Source organism: Hippocampus guttulatus, chromosome 11 (assembly GCF_054856545.1).
Source record: "Hippocampus guttulatus isolate MCC_2025c chromosome 11, RoL_Hgut_1.0, whole genome shotgun sequence".
Lineage (NCBI taxonomy): Eukaryota > Metazoa > Chordata > Actinopteri > Syngnathiformes > Syngnathidae > Hippocampus > Hippocampus guttulatus.
The window spans coordinates 12784252-12801512 of NC_141271.1; the positions used below are offsets into that span (position 1 = coordinate 12784252).

General features: G+C 41.9%; 1 protein-coding gene across 4 annotated transcripts; it reads left to right on the forward strand.

The window, feature by feature from the left end:
• Positions 1–387: 387 nt before the first annotated feature.
• On the forward strand, positions 388–17202 carry glra2 (glycine receptor, alpha 2). Of its 4 annotated transcripts, none has more exons than XM_086123691.1 (9): positions 388–695; positions 933–1054; positions 5198–5265; positions 9336–9559; positions 10587–10669; positions 10743–10880; positions 10962–11176; positions 13582–13731; positions 14478–17202. In XM_086123691.1, the coding sequence occupies exons 1-9, from the start codon at positions 616–618 to the stop codon at positions 14757–14759; spliced, it is 1362 nt and encodes a 453-aa protein (XP_085979817.1). In that variant the 5' UTR covers positions 388–615; the 3' UTR covers positions 14760–17202. The 4 variants fall into 4 exon arrangements, with proteins under 4 accessions (XP_085979817.1, XP_085979819.1, XP_085979818.1 ...); XM_086123693.1 differs by having other exon boundaries at positions 9366–9559; XM_086123692.1 differs by lacking the exons at positions 388–695; positions 933–1054 and adding an exon at positions 2708–5121.
• The last annotated feature ends 59 nt before the right edge of the window (positions 17203–17261 follow it).

Sequence of the window (17261 nt, forward strand, 5' to 3'; positions counted from 1 at the left end):
ACCAACCTTTGCGGCGTCTCCAATCATATGCCTGAGAATCTGTTTCCACGGTAACCAGGCCACCAAATACTCTCCATCTCACTGACTGGAGGACCCTTTGTTTAAAGTGTGTATGGGCTGTGGCGATGAAACAGGTGCGCCACGCACACACGCGCACGCACTCGCAGATTCTTTTGCAAAATCTGGCAAAGTATGTCTAAAAACGTGCAAAAATAGTCAAAGCACTAGAATGCTTGATTCCAAAATAGATACATCTTTGTTACATAACATTTTATAGAATACTGTACCATGTCGTGTGCGCGTTAGATTGGAACCCAACGCACGTCTGCCACTTGTGCGCGTGCGCGTAAAAAAAAAAAAACTCCAGAGAGAAAAGGCGTTCCTCAGTCATTCTTCCACTGTTAGTGCTTCCCCCAACGTGCCTCCCGCTTCTCCGAGGGAGTAAAATGTTTTGTTTTGTTTTTTAGTTTTCAGCCCCCTCTTCTTCGCGACCCTTTTTGTCCTTTTTTTTTTTTTTTTTTGAAGAGTTGTCTGCAACTAAAGTATGCGGTGGTATGCGTCGCGCGAGAGCTTGGCCATGCGGGAGGAGAGCGCTTTTTGGGTGAGCACTGACAGATGGAAGAAGTGAAAAAGACATCGCCCGGAATGCGTCCCTCTTCGCTGATGATTTGGGGAGCTTTACTCTTCAACTTCAGGTAGGCTGCTGTGTGGAATTGACGCAAGTCTAACGCACTTGTAGACTTTTTTTTTTCTTCTACCCGAGGTCTGACAACGATTTCACTTCAATTTCAACACAAAGCGCGACGTGATGCGCCACGTTCCTTTCTCCTATTAACACGCGCAAAGAAACCACACCGCGCGTCATGCGTTTTAACGCACGGTCCCACCCACCTGACACGCGCCGTGTTTTTGATCGCTGCCGTGTTTTCCAGGCTCGTGGACGCCAAGGAGCACGACCCCCGGTCATCGTCCAACATGTCTCCGTCCGACTTCCTGGACTCGCTCATGGGTCGAACGTCAGGCTACGACGCGCGAATACGACCCAATTTTAAAGGTTTGTGTTCACCTTTGGACTGACTTCATGTAATTAATTCAACACCACTAAGAAACAAGTAAGCAGCTCTTGTAATCGCTCCTTAATTAATTGATTAATTGATTGTTATCCGGAGATACAGGTAGGTAGTAGAATTGTGATTCAATTGTGGACACTCACTATGGCCACTTCATTCCGTACACTTACGCAATTCAACACTCAATAACTCCTCACATGCTCAAGTTTCATTGACACTGTCAGATATAAATTATTGAAACTGAATCTTTATCAATCTGGTTGTGTAGTTTGCAGTGGTGAGCTGACGACTTTGTAAGTAACAGTCAAGGAAACAAAAATGTCACAAAAAAAAGTAAAGTAACCGTATGAAAAGTTCAAATGCAAAAGCAGACATCTGAATTGTAAAATAAGTTATACCTGTATAAAAATAGTCTTTCCAAGAGGTCTTTGATGTCATTTCATCACGAAACCAGACAGCTCCAATTTTTTCACATAACTAAAAATACTTTAATGTAAGTATGCTTCGTGGTATATATAAATAACAGGTGAGTTATGAGAACTACAGTCCCTTGAACTAACCCTTAACTAAAATAAATCTTTAAGAATAGTCCCTGGGCCAAATGACGTTGATTGCCGACGTAATATCTTCTTCGTTGCTGCAGCCCTCAAGTTGCTGTCAACCTGTGTGATTGCTAACAACATCGAAAGGCTTCTTTGGAGAACATATGCACCTTTACTTAGTTGCATCAGAGGGTACAAATCCAACCACAATAATAACAGTGACAGTGTCAAACTAAACTCAGTATTATCATGTTTCTAAATTCTAATACGAGTACCCTAATGAAGTGGCTATAACTTCTCACCCTAACGCTGCATGTTTTCCCCCCCAAACATCCCACCATCATGTGCACAAATGCAAAAAAAATAAAATAAAAAATGCAAAAACTAATGAAAGGAGGTGTGTAAATACCAGAGTCCGCCGGGAGGTGTTGATGAATGCTCGCTACAGGCAGGATGGGGGGTGTCACCCTGACAGGTCCAAATGATGGATGGTGCCCCCATGGCAAGGCTGCAGGCTTTCCGTCTTGTGGTGTTGAGATGCTGCGGAGACACAAACAGCAGCTGTCATTGGAAACATAAGGAGGGTCCCGGCTCGCTACCAGACGCGTCTGGTGGGCAGGGATAAGTCCAGATGTTTTTTTTGGGAGGGTCTTCCTCTAGTTTTTAATTGGAGTCAAATGGAGCAGCTAGAAATTGAGTATACAGGAAGGTGTGTGCGTGGTTTTTTTTTTCTTTCAACGATCATCTGTCACGATAAAGGTGTACCATGACCATCATAAAAAAAGGTGAAAGGACAGTGGGGCAAGGGGGGTTGACATTATGACAGTTAATTTATAAAATTATTTACATAAAGTTAAGTAATACATTTGAAATATTAGGGCTTTTTATAATTTTAAAAATAGGACTTTATTCGTCTCACACCATCTAAATGTTCTCGATTTTTTTCAATGTTATTTTATATATTATTATTATTTTTTGCTTAGTGCTGCAAGCCAAATTTGAATTTTGAGCTGCAGGTATGGCACCACTTGGCGGAAGTGGGAAGGGGAGCGGTGGTGGTGGGGTGGGGGGGGGGCAGTTCAAAGTCATCCATGCACTTCAAATCTGAACAAACAGCCAAATACAAAATGAAAACAACACTTGCAAGAAGCTACAGTTGGCCACAACTCACACTCAGAGAATCACTAGGCCACACCCCTTAAAGGCAACACTACAACTCTTGAGATGTACAGTAATTACACTTGATATCTACAGTGCTGCGAAATAGTATTTGCCCATTTTTTTGTGTGTGCGTGTGTGCCTTCATAAATTAAATTAGCATTTCGAAAATGCTTTTTTTTTTTTATTTCCTTGGGTTGTCTATGTGTGATATTAAAATTCGTTTGAGTAACTGAAACCTTTGTGTTTGATAAGTATGCAAAGGACACAGAAATCCGAAAGGGGGCAAATACTTTTTGACAACACTGTATATTTTTTTTACAGCTCTCTCTTGAAAAAAGTCACTACTCTTGTGGAATGATTCTTCACAAAAAAATACTATTAATACTTTTAATTTAACTATTAATACTTTTTTTTTCATCTAGAGTGTGGCTCTGACTCCATTTTCATAAAATATTTGCCGATGAATCAAAAACACACCTTTTCCATATGAAGCAATTTCCACTCGGTGCTTGTCACACCTTGACAAGTGTGTAGCATTGCTGAAGGATGACCTAGATTTCCTTTTGCTGACATTGTTGTGAGCTGCTTTTATTTTCCTGCTCGCCCCGTTAAGTCTTAGTCAGCTGACAACAAAGCGAGGCAAATATTAATACAGAGTCTGATGCAATATTGATGGGGAACGTGCGGGGAATAGGGCAGCGGCAAAGGCTGACAACCTCACTTTGCGCCTGTCGGAAGTTTTGCTGGGACCTGAAATGGCAAACGCTTGCATGCCTGGCTAGGAGACTTTTACTTCAATGCTCATAAGAGCAATGCTGGAAAATGATCTGATTGAGGCGGGAGGAGACTGGAAGGAAAGCGTTTCGGTGCTCAGACAAGAGTGAGGGGAAAGTCATGTCAAACGGATTTCATTTGGGAGTTATGAAAGAAATTAGGACATTCAGAGCCTTTGCATTTTTTATGAGCACTTTTGCACATTAAAAAATGTCCATCAAGGCATGCATGCTCCCTGGCCAAAACATTAGGTACACCAGTGCACAATCTAATGAGATCCACTATTAGAGCTGTTTTGATTGGGCTTGATTGTGATTGGTCTGGTTTATTGTAACAAACCGACTTCTTCACGAGCACTCTAAATTCAATTTCATTCATTTGATTGGTGGAACGTATGTAAAAAGAACTGAGATGTGGGAAGCACTGTGATCATCTTCAACCCCCAAAATTCCCCTGCAGAGGGAAAATAAATGTCTTTCAATTCAACATGTCGCAGAGAAGAAGAGTGTTAACAAGCCTGCCAAATTTGGAAGTTTAAAAAAAAACCCGCCAAGCACATAAAATGAGTCATAAAATTCTTAAAAATAAAGCTATTGTCTCCGCTCTCAAATGCTCTCATGGATGTGTAAAACTGAATAATGGATGCATACATCCTACGCATCCTTATATGTTTTAGCTGTGAAAATCTACTTGAATATATACGGTTTCTATATATTAAAGCCTTCATTGGCTGAAATATATCCCAAAATCATCGCAGGACTTTAGCATGCCACAACAACAAGTAGCTCCGAAGCAGCCACACCAGCGCAAAGCCCCTGTCAAGATGCTGGCTGCCAAGTCAGACCTAAAAATAAATAAATATATAAATAAAGGCCTTCCTTGATATGGCTGAAAAGGCTACTTTTTCTGTGTGAGGTGCACGCACTGGCAGCTGACAACGAGGCGCTATAAGATGGGAAAGCTAGCAACCTAACTGCATGTCACAATTGATCCAGATAACCATGATGCGAACGAAGATGCTTAAGTTCTCAACTCATGCCAGATTTCACATTACGTTACTGGACCTTATCTTATTTGCTTTTATGTTAGCATAAAGCTAACCTCCAAAACCAAAACACTTGTATAATAAAATTTATATACTTATTGTAAGACAGATTGATTTATTGCTTGTGTTTGTTAAAAAAATACTTGTGATATATAACAATCATATTAAAATCAAAAGATCGAGGAAAAACAATTGCAATTCAATTATTTTTCATAATCGCACAGCCCCACTAAATAGTTCTCAGCAATACATTTTCAACATTTATAATGTGGGTGATGAGAAACAAATCTCTGAATTGACTTTACAGGGTCTTTCTGTCAAAAGTGGTGGGGAGTGGTTGGACTGCATTGGATGGTGTCCCTATTGACGTGTCCAGGAGGTTATAAACAAGCACGCTCATCCTTCATTGCCACTACCGAATCAATGTGTTTAAGGCGTGTCATTGTCATTCCATTCCACAGGTGCCCCCGTAAACGTTACATGCAATATTTTTATCAACAGCTTCGGCTCGGTCACGGAGACAACCATGGTGAGTTCTCCGGCATTGCGGCTGCTCTACTGTGCACAAGTGTGAGTGAATGTGTTATCTGTCCCTCAACCTGCAGGTCCGCCCGTTAACGTTACCTGCAACATATTTATCAACAGCTTTGGTTCTATAGCTGAAACTACTATGGTGAGTTGAGGGGTCGAAAACACTGAGTGAATTCATCATTTTAAAAAAATTGATATATATTTTTTAATCATCCTTTCATAAAATGCAATAATTGAGCGGTGCCTTGAGATACAAGTCTAATTCGTTCTGTGGCTACCCGTCTAACTCAAACCACCCAAATCTTTCGTTATCTTTCCGCATTCAGAATTTGTGTGTGCGCCATGGCCACTTGGGGGCAGTATAAAGCAGATGAGACAAACATGAGGTTTTTACAACTGACTCAATATGCCTATTTTATGCAATATCAATAATTTTAGGCTAAAGGATAAAGAATATATGCCAGTAAGTACATTGTCTTTCTACATGTGTTGATCAACCATTTGTGTTTGAATATCCGTTGCCTAAAGGATAATTATGCAACACAGATGCTATTGGTTAGCCCATCTACAGCATTTTGCATTGTTGATTGTCTTAAGTGCACACGTAATTCTATTTGTTTAGATTGGCAGTAAACATCAACTGTAAATGGGAATAAACTGTTTGAAGCCTTTTTTTGAAGAATAGTTTGCTCTCCGGAAAGCTGATGCTTGTTGTAAAGTCATTTGGGTTCTCTTATTAGCCAACATAGAGTACAGTATTTCAAATTTCTCAACGGAAAAAAAATGTCAGAATAACGGCTTGGATATCAAAAAACCTTGAAGTTGTGTCACTGGTATCTCAAGGTGCTTATACTTCCTCTCTCTCCAAATGACAAAAAAACTGATCACGAGAGATGTGTGGAAATATCAGCAGTTAATCCAAGGATTAACGTGCATGTTTTATTTTTTTTTTTGCTTTGTTTTTTTTTTGTTGTTTTTTTTGCAAAACTTGATTAAAAAAGCTATTCAGTCATCACGAGAAATAGGCGCACAAACAATCATGGTTCCCTGAGCATCCTTCGACTTTTTACAACACTTACACCAAATGATCGTCATCACAAGAGATGTCAGCGAATCATTAAAATACACAACAACACAGTTCAGCAAGCTCCAGCCCGGCCGTGGTAAAAGTGAGGATAGTGGCACACAAAATGGACGGCTATGTTCCTAAATGACAAGAACTGATGTTTCTGTTTGCATCGTTTTCTCAGAGAAAATTATTGGTTAGACTTTCCTTTTTTTTCCAATTAAAGGAGTCTGTTGGAGGATCACGCAGCGAATATAAATGACACATTTTGCTTCCAGCTACCATGATTCCCCTCTTTTTTTTCTCATTAATCTAAAATAATAATTCATTCAGTAAACCCCAGCTGGTAAATCTCCACCAGTCCAGCCAATAACGGCGGGTGGCGGCTTGAGCTTCCAAAAGCGCTGATATGCTAAAATATCCCTGCTGCTAACGGGATCAAAATACCCCCCCAAAAAATGGTGAGGCCGCACGGCAGTGCCCCACCAAAAGCTTCATAATGGCTGCTAATCACCACTTAGATCATGAATGGAGGATGTTAATTTGGGCACGGGCTGGCAATTACTCGGATTACGACACGGGCGCGAACGCTCGCGAGGCGCCAACACGCTGATGAAATGTCAAACAACATAAGAGCATGTCATTGCGCCGACACGTGCTTCCCATTGCTCCGTGCTTTGCTCCTCTCCACGCGCCGTATCTAATAAACACATCATTTGCTTTCTATTATGGCTCCTACATGATCGCGCTTAATGAGAAAAGTTGGCGCAAATTGGAACGCTCCCAACTTTTATTAAAAGCCAACATATTAAAATATTTGACAGGGACATCTGGATGATGTGGATTCATTTTCACTCCTGGTTCATTTACAGTGCATCACGTGTTGTTCTTTCATTTTTGGGTTGCAACTTTTTGGATCGGTGTTGTGAGCATGCGAGATTGTTTTTCTGTTTTCAAGTCACTTGATTTCAACAAATCGCTGTAGTCTCCCGCGAAGCGACAGATACGACAGGTGACAACAGGATTGTTCGTTTTGTCCCAGCAAGACCGATTTTGAATGGCATGAAACACAAATTGGCCGTGTTCAGAAATCAGCCAGTACGTGCTCGTTTTCATTCATCTTCCAGGTCATAGCCCAAAACAGTGTTTCCCAACATTTGAGCCAATGTACATATTAATTGTTAGAAAAAGCGCACAGCACACCACCAAAATATTACCAAAAGCATATTGCCACTAAAATAATGATGATCTTGTCTCCCAAGTTTACTTCCTATGAAAGCTGGACCTGTTGAGTTGAACCAACGGATGCACAGGTTAATTGTACCTTCTGCCATCTAGCGGAAGAGAATTTCATTGTCACTATGTGTCGCTGTCATAGATGACAGGTGAGCAAAAATCTAACCATTTTTGTACTAAAGAAATAATAATTTTCAGAGCAATTAAGTGAAATTGGATAACTTTCCACATTTCAGGGTTAGCAAGAAAGCTAATGATTCCAAAACGTATCTTACCCAAATTGAAATCAAACATCAGCTCAGAAAAGTACGACTATTTGCCGTTTTATCTGTTCTTTACATTATCATGCATCATTTCTCAAGGTCAGACCAAGAGCGCGACATATTTGCAAGAGTACATGGAGTTCCTTACCTGCAGTGGCGGCGTACCACAAGTTATCGGAAATGTGCCGTAGTCTGTCAATAATCTGCGGTAACACATTAGCAAAGTGTCAATTTTCGTCTATACATGTAAGAAAAACCACGGACGCCCGTCGTCATGAACCGAGGACCTCTGTATACACAAGAGCCAATGCGGTAAAATGACTGTACCTGAGGTCAATTATCCTGCGGTACTACTTTCTCGATGCGCTACAAGGCACTCGATTCAGTTATTTTAGCTGTAAATCACTGCAAGCCATTTTTCTTCTTCTGTGTCAAAACAAGACCACGAGAGATTATAAAAGAGATGAGATATATCGATAAAACGAACTGTTTATATCTATACGGAGTTTGACCTCGATAGCTGAGGTTAAATGTCAGATTGATAAGCACACGGAGCAGCGTTGTACTGCACGGAATTGAACTTTTTAGTCGTGATTCCCGCTGTGGCAAAACAATGAGACTATTGATTTTGGAAGGACCCGTGATCCCAGACGGCAGGAGCAGTTTGAATTTGATCCGATCAAAAGCTGTGCGTTGTTGTTTTCTCCGCTCTGCTGGGCAGAGTTGAAACTGAACTTTAAACCTTCAGGCAAATGATGTCGATAAACAGTGCAAGGAAAGGAATGGAGGTTGAAGGGTGTACGACATAATATGGCGGTGGAAGCTAATATCAAATGTCAGATGAAATTACTTTTTTCTACAGGGCGCAGGGAATGCTGATCTTGAAAACATTTAACTGTAACTATTACTTTTCATGTCAAGGCAAGAACCCCATCGATTTCTTTCAGATCGCAAGGGTAGAGGTGTGGTGTCAGAAAACTGAAATTAATTTTTAAATTGCAAAAAAAAAAGAACTTTATGGATTGGCACGGATCTAAAGGTGCATGCTACTTTCTCTACTAAGTAAACGTAAAACATTCGTGCCGTACTGGCTCCGTGTCAAAGCACCAGTTGCTCCTTCAAGCACTTCATTGGCCTACTAATCATTTCAAATTGATCATCCAAATTGAAGGGGTATTGCATTTTCAGCCAAACAAAAATCCTGTTGGTTACAAAGTATCTCTGATATGAGATATTGGAGGTGATTCGGGCTAGACCAGTCGGTCCATTTTGCTTTTTGAAGTGATTCAGGCTGCCGTTGGTCAAGACAAATTGATCGCCTGAAATATAACTTGAAACAAGGAACCTATTGATTTGGGGTGATATCCTCGCCAAAGTCAAATCAGTCAGACTGACAAATTGCAACGTCTATCCTGGGCCAATTTTCCTCACCAGTGATCACTTCGCGGGGATTACTGTTGTCTGTGATATTACCCAGCAATTTCCCAATACACTAAAAATAAAAAAAAATTTAAAAAGAGAGAGAAGCTATTGTATGAAAAAAAAAACAATGCAGATGACTGACTTTGTATCACCAGCGTGCACCCTCTCCCATAAGCCCAATAGCTGCACCACAAAAATATGCAAAGCCGCTTGTCATGTCTGCAGGATTACAGAGTGAATATCTTCCTGCGGCAGAAGTGGAATGACCCCCGGCTGGCGTACAGCAAATACCCAGACTCCTCCCTGGACCTGGACCCGTCCATGTTGGACTCCATTTGGAAACCCGACCTCTTCTTTGCCAACGAGAAGGGCGCCAACTTCCACGACGTAACCACGGACAACAAGCTTCTGAGGATCTTCAAGAACGGCAACGTCCTCTACAGTATCAGGTGAAAGACGACAAAGAAATGATGTTGCAGTTCAGTCGCGTCGGGTCGCATCGCTCAGCGCGCGGCCGGCCTTTGGTCGCACTTCTCAGGCTGGCGCTTGCAATGATAAGTGACTGGTTAAAATTTGTTCTGCCTTTAACTGTGGTGCATTATTAATAGGTACGATGAAAAAAGGAAGACAAAAATGCTCAGTGATTTGATTTAATTTTATTAGTATTTACTGTTAGTTGGAGTTTAACCTACATAAGTGGTTGGTACCCTTCTTTTCTTGCATAAAAGTCAATTAAAAGTAATTTTACATACATGGTTGGCAAAATTGTTAGTCGAATTTATACAACATGAATATTAGTTCATTTCTTTTTCTTCAACATCGAAGATTGAATAGAGTCACTTTAAATGTGATTTGATTCCATTGCGATTGTCCGCTTTGACATTCCGTAATTCACCGCATGTAGATTTGAAAAAAAAAAACATATTTTGATGGAATTAGTGCATGGTAATCTCTGAGAGGTTTGTTAGGGACTGAAAGATTTTTTTTTTAAATAATAAAATGGAACTTCATGCCCAGTTTGCATGGATCCGTGGACTCCAAAAGAGTTCCAGGCAGAACTCGGGACTTTAATTAAGGCCAAATAGTAAGTATGAAAATATTTCATTCCATTTCTGTATCACATCAAACAGCAGCCCAATTCAATCTTCTCGACACAGAACTGAAAGCGTTTCAGTCTATTACGGTGGCTGCTCGGGGCTGAGTGGCGCTCGGGTGGAGAGGCGGAGCGGGTCGACGGCAGAGATGAAAGCTGGTTAGCCTCCATCACTGTTCGCGGCAGGGAAAGATGGCGGGGGGCCCAGTGGGTATCCGAATGCATCAGCGAGACAATAAGTTGCAGTAATGAAAGTGTGATTGGAAGCCGCTGGAGTGAATCGTTGCAGAACCCAAGTATCACTGCGCCACGCTTTACCTCAATGGCAATGCCCGCTTTCTATTATTTGTCTCTATTCATTGGCTTTCTCGTGGTCGTTCTAGGTTGACTCTCATCCTGTCCTGTCCAATGGATCTGAAGAACTTCCCTATGGATGTCCAGACGTGTACGATGCAACTGGAGAGTTGTAAGTATCCACTTTGGTTTGCTACCTATAGCGTCACAACTACCGTAGACTTTTGGTTTTGGTCTCGCCGTAGTCGGCTACACCATGAACGATCTGATCTTCGAGTGGCTGGAGAACGGCGCCGTGCAGGTGTCAGACGGTCTGACGCTGCCTCAGTTCATCATGAGGGAGGAGAAGGAGCTGGGCTACTGTACCAAGCACTACAACACGGGTAAGCGGATGCCGCACGTTGCTGTATATGAACCACAGCGACGTGGTATCAGAAACCGGGCTCGCGATATTTTCTCGACAGGCAAGTTTACTTGCATCGAGGTGAAATTCCATCTGGAGCGTCAGATGGGCTACTACCTGATCCAGATGTACATCCCCTCCCTCCTCATTGTCATCCTCTCGTGGGTGTCCTTTTGGATCAACATGGACGCCGCCCCTGCTCGAGTGGCGCTTGGTATTACCACCGTGCTCACCATGACCACTCAAAGCTCCGGCTCGAGAGCTTCGCTTCCAAAAGTAAGAGCATCATCACTCGGTGTGGCAAGTTGTTATATTCCTCGATTAAACTTGCAGAAGCGCCAAGAGATGTCTTTGTAGGAGGAAACCGACAAAATGCGGAAGCATACAAGGTCTTCGGACTAACGCGGTATCTGCTGTCAAACGCATAGTGTACAAGAATACCTTTGGCGAATGAACCACATGCTGCTTCACCATGTCTAGTCATTATATCTGATCACTTTTTTTTTTGTAGTTCCCAACTTTTTTTTTTTTTAATAGGTAGACTTCGTTTCTTACAAAATGAAAGCATACTCGTCTTCTGGGAAAGTCTGCAGGTGTGAAGATTAAAAAAAAAAAAAAAAAAACTTGAAGTTTAACACCTGCCAGTGGATACGTGATGCCTCCCAATGGTTCTTCCAAACATGCTGTCAGCCTTCGCCGATAGGGGAAAACTCCTTTCTCCAGATCTGATTGGGAACCTCTCCAGGATGTTATAAGTTCTCCAAAGGCTCACGCTCCACTTCCTCACCAAATTGGATGAAATTTGAAACGTTTTCATCTACTCTTCGGAGTCCTGTGGCCTTCAATCAGAATCAGAATCATAATCATCTTGATTGGCCAAGTATGTAGAACACAGAGAAAGAATTTATCTCCGGTAGTATAGGCTGCACTAGTATCGCAATAACAAACAACTACGATTAACCAAGACATGACATATAAGTATGGAAAGACTTTCCGTAATATAAGGGTACCGTCGTGCAGTAGTGCCACCGAGCGACAATGTGCGGAGTCATCGAGCGGAGATCAGTGCTGCAATACAATATACAGTCAAACCTTGGTTTTCGTCCATAATCCGTTCCAGAAGGCTGTTCGAAAATCGAAATTGTTCGAAAACCGAAACCACGCTCTTTTTAAAAAAACACGTTGAACACGTCTGCTCACAATGGAAAGCGACACGAGGAAGCGTCACTTCCTCGTGAAAGGAAAGCGAGAGGAGTCAAATGGTGCATTCAAGTGCGCTCAGTTTGTTCGAGAACTGAAATGTGTTTGTCATCCGAGGCATAAAAACTTGAAATATTTGGTCGAAAACCGAATTGGTCGAGAACCGAGATGTTCGAAAACCGAGGTTTGACTGCACTATGACGGCTGTGCAGTTGGTGCAGATAATCGTTGCACCGTGGTAGACGATTCAACTTTTGTGGATTATCATGACCTGGATGACTGGGAATCGACGCATGACCTTCCGTTAAATGTTACCCGACAGCAACGAGCGTCGGACGCTCTTGCGATCTGATGTCAGTTTCAGCTGAGGAAGATGCAGTTGGGGTGATAAATGACATCAGTGGTGCTTTTCATCACGTATCAAAGCGGTCACAATTGATAACGTTCATAAATGATAGATTTTGAGAGAGAAAAAAAAGAAAAGGAAGGAAGGGCTTTAGCAATTTTAGGATTTAATTTTTTTTTTTCCAGTACGAATGTGATGTAATGTTACGGCCATGGTAAAGCGGTTTTGCTTTAATGAGGCTTTTGGGCCGGCATTGCAGTTATCTTCAGTCTAAGCCAGCTCGAATTGAGCACAAGAACAACGTTTCCATCCCAAGCTCACAACGCAAGTTACTTTCGAAATAAAAGCGAAGCTAATGAGAAAGTCATGTTAATCGCCAGTGCACTGGCAGTTACCTGTGCAGTTTCTATCAACTGCCTCTCGACGAACTCTTCCCTTTGTACTATTTCAAGCAAAGTGTGAGGTGCGCCGTGCTGAGAGATCCGTGTTTTCCCAATTTGACTGAAAACGGGGGCTTTTAAAGGCAGCATTCTGCCGGGGGACTCGTGCATATCTCGCTTCTAAACGCGCCTGCAAATTGTTCAATGTTGCTCGCAGTAAATTCATGAGGGAGGCACATATTGAGGATCCATGAAGTGATTAGTCTGTGTTTGTAAGAGCGGGGGACAGCTCATCAAACACGTCGACGGTCTCGAACATGAAAGACACGTGGCGGTGATAAATATTTCAAATGAAGCCGTGGAGAGGCGCCACTCGCGAAAGCAGGAAGTCGGCGCGCTCGAGTGGTCTCATAAAGCTGAGTTGCGGCGTACCGCGTGCTAAATCGGCGAGGTGACGCTGACATACAGCTTTCATCTTCCTCGCAACGAGGACGGGATGGTATCAACAACCAGCGATTGTTCGTTTCTGAGGCGGTTATTATCGTCCCCAGCGCGTTTACTGTCACACAAACATCAATGCCGCCCGAATCGCTTCTCTAGTTGGGTGTGCATAAGCAGAGAAACGTAGAGTATGATCCGATGTGATTAATTTAGAAAAACCATGGCAGGTAACACTTCTTTTTATGCCAAAGCGCAATCGATCCGCTGGCCGACCGGAGAAGCTGGAATTAAAAAATGTCTCCCACTGCCCGCAGGTCTCCTACGTGAAAGCCATTGACATCTGGATGGCGGTGTGCCTGCTCTTTGTATTTGCGGCATTGCTCGAATATGCCGGGGTTAATTTCGTCTCCAGGCAACAGAAAGAGTTCCTCCGCTTGAGGCGAAGACAAAGGAAGAATCACAAGGTAGACTCTCAACCTCGCTTGTTTACTGAAGTTTGCGCAGGCACATTGGGGCGATGAAGATAAGAAATGCATTGTCAACAGTGAGATTGCTGAACAACATTTGGATTTCTATGCTGTTTACCGTTGGTGTTTGGCGATTTAAGCCGATGGGAAAAGTAAATTGACAACAACGTGTCTCAACCAGTCCTGCATATTCATATAATTTCATTAAATTAATCTCAAACTATTTTACACATCTTTGAAGTAGCCTTCTGGCCATCTTAAGATAGCTCCTATCATTACTAGCATATCCTGTACATGCAAAGATGTTGAAATGATATTGATTGAAGTGATCAATTGAAACCTGTTTCAAATTTGGACCATTGAGTCGAATTGATTGAACGTTCGCATTTTAGGCAAGACGGGGAGTGTACAACTTAATTTCGTCTCGAGTAGTTTGCTGTTGAAAGAAGGAGAAGGACAACATGATGTCAGGCGCGGCAGTCTTATGGCAAGCATTCCGTTCAAAGCCCCGTTTGGGAATGGCGTGGAAACGTGTGGAGCACTCCCGTTACATGAAAAATATTTTAAATGAATAACAAATGGTCAGTTTTAAACAAAACTATTTATCTTTTGATCTGAAACTCAAATGTCTTTACAATTCCATTGCTTTGCATCTCAACTTGCCCTAACCTCCCTCTTTTCGTAGTTTATGCCACCCGAGGTTTAATGTGTCCACGTTTTTTTTTTTGGTTTGTTTTGTTCAGGATGAAGACATGCGTGACGGACGCTTTAATTTCGCTGGCTACAATATGAACCAGTGTCTGCCAAGCAAGGACGGCTCAGCTGTTAAGAATGCTGCTCCGGCCACAAACCCTCAGCCGTCTGTCCCCAAAGACACTGACAACATGAAGAAGAAGTTTGTGGACCGAGCCAAGAGGATCGACACCATCTCTCGAGCCGCCTTCCCTCTGGCCTTCCTCATCTTCAACGTCTTTTACTGGATCACCTACAAGATCATTAGGCACGAGGACATCGACAAAAAGTAACAACTCCGCTCTTCTGCTTGTTTCTCAGACTTAAGATCATTGAGGAGCGCTGCCAAGGGATATTCTTTCAGGGATAAAAAGTCTCATGTTTGTGAACCTTACGGGAGTGTTCAGGTTTTACGGCAGCAAATACTGAATTAGGGAAAACTGTGGGGGGCTTACTCAAGGGTTAGTAGCATTCCGGTTACGGTGGACCAAATCTTTTTCTAACCCTTCTTTGCCTTGAGGTCTGTCCAACTAAGATACAATTTGTAACTGTGCGGTAGCTTCGTTTGAGACACTGAGACTTCTCCAAGTTGCCACGGGAGGAACTTCTTATCGAAAGGGATTTGTTTTATATCCTACTACTGTCACAACACTTCCTTTAAAGACAATATACTGTAAAGAGAAAGATGTATTATATGGAAGACGCAAAAGCACATGCGGCCATGTTATATTACGGATGTGCGTTTGTAATAATTCAAGGATCTCCAGATTAAAAGGGGTCTTACCAGGTTAAAATATATACCGTATTGGTCCGAATATAAGACGACCCCCTCTTTTTCAAGACTCAAGTTTGAAAAAAAGACTTTTTGAACACCAAATTAATTTTTATACAGAAAATAATTACAGTACATCTGAAACAAATGATTATAACAATATATTTGAGAGGAAAAGCATCTTCAAGTTTACACCATAACTTCTCCTTAGCTGCCGGTTAACCTGGCCGATCTTCGGCCCACTTTTCTCCAGATTGTCGCTTCGTTCCTCCATTTTCTGTTATCTCTTCTATTATTTTATTCTTTTCTTTCTTATCGCTATTTTTTATTTTTCTTCTTTGTGCTACCGCTATTTTTTTTTATATTTATTCTTTGTGACGGGTTCGCTTTGGCCTGGGGAGTCAAGTTCAGCATTCGCTTCAATGATATCTGGCGCCATCTAGCGTCGTGAATGGGTAATGTCTAGACCCCAAATATAAGACAACCCCCACTTTTTCAGGCTTATTTCAATGCAAAATACACCGTCTTATATTCGGGCCAATACGGTATATATCTTGAATTCCTTTGGATCTTAACTTCAGGGGGTAGGCTTTGGCTACAAAAATAGTTTGACATCATCATCAGGAGAACACAAAAAGGATGGGGAACAACCAACATTTCTTTGAGATATAATGTGACTTCCTATTTTACTATCAACAGACTGGAAAGTAGCACCAACCTTTAGGTACCGCACCACCGCAACCTGTCAAAAGTGGTTGGCTTACTGATTTCTGACAATGAAAAAGAAAAATGGAGAGAGAGGGGAAAAGGGATCTTTACTGCTTGGTGATCATGGGATTTTTGTCCTTTCCCTTTTATTTGCAAGCTTGTGAGTGTTTGGAAAGACATTATTTCACAATACAGGTTGTCATAAAAGTCACGATAACACTTGATGTCTTTCTATTGTGGTCATTCGGACAGACGTGAGGCCATTAGCATGCGTGAGCTTAGACTTTGCAGTTTTTGTAAGCATTGCTTTCTCTTGCCCATGGCTCACCAATTAGCACCGAAGAAGCGTTGCAAAATTGCCACCCAGCAAGATGTTTTTCTAACCAACCCCCACAAACACACACATTACCTCGCTTTGCGCAAAAACCTGCTCTGGGAGTTTACATTGGTAAGCGTAAAAGAAATGCGTTGGAGCTGAGTGACGGGGGTAAAGCTTCTCAAAATAGTGTCAAATTACTATCAGGGACAGCAAAATCTTGAGTTACAAAAAGTGCAACACCTCAACTTGCCAAATGCTGACGGTCTCACGACGCCAATTCGAAAAGCGGAAGTGCATCGTGACTTTTGGGATACACTGAATAAAGCAAGGCTTTCCAAATTTGGACCCTATTACGGTATTATTTAATATTTATTTATGTATTTATTTTTATTGTGCCCTCGACAATGAGTATAAAATACTCATCCGCTGATCACTAAGAAGGCACACAATTTCTTTTTGACCGATGTGTACATGTCATCATTTTTGTACGTTTGGGTCCCAGGAAGGAACCAAGTTTCTACTTTGAATCTTGAACTGAAAAACTTTAGGGAACTCTGATAAACTATTTTCCAGTTTCAAAAGACATTTTGGTTGTAACATAGTCCATCCAAGTAAAGCACCAGATATCTTTTTTTTTTTTTTTTTTTTTTGTAGCGTTAGTCCAATGAACTATAACTGAAGGCTTGGTTATTTGAAAAATAAATGACCTTTCTGTACACTCGTCTCGCAACGGCCGTGTACCTTTTGACATGTCGGATGGAGACGTACAGTTCTGTACCGCAGAGAGCTGCGGCAGTGGGTGGAAAGGACGACACTGAAACTGTCTAGCACGTATTCTATAGAACTGCTAATGGACCTGAGGAACTCTTTCTTTGAATGCTCCTATTGAAAATGTTTATTTATCAGCCTGAACGTCAATAAACAGAACTGCACCACATTTGCTTCATTTTTCTCTCGCCTCATAGAAGGTCAGCCCAACCATACGCATTTATGAAA

Coding starts and splice junctions, on each gene's coding strand:
- glra2 (XM_086123691.1), top strand. CDS start 616: ATGGAAGAAGTGAAAAAGACATCGCCCGGAATGCGTCCCTCTTCGCTG. Junction 1,055..5,197: donor AATACGACCCAATTTTAAAG/GTTTGTGTTCAC, acceptor CTCAACCTGCAG/GTCCGCCCGTTAACGTTACC. Junction 11,177..13,581: donor CGAGAGCTTCGCTTCCAAAA/GTAAGAGCATCA, acceptor CACTGCCCGCAG/GTCTCCTACGTGAAAGCCAT.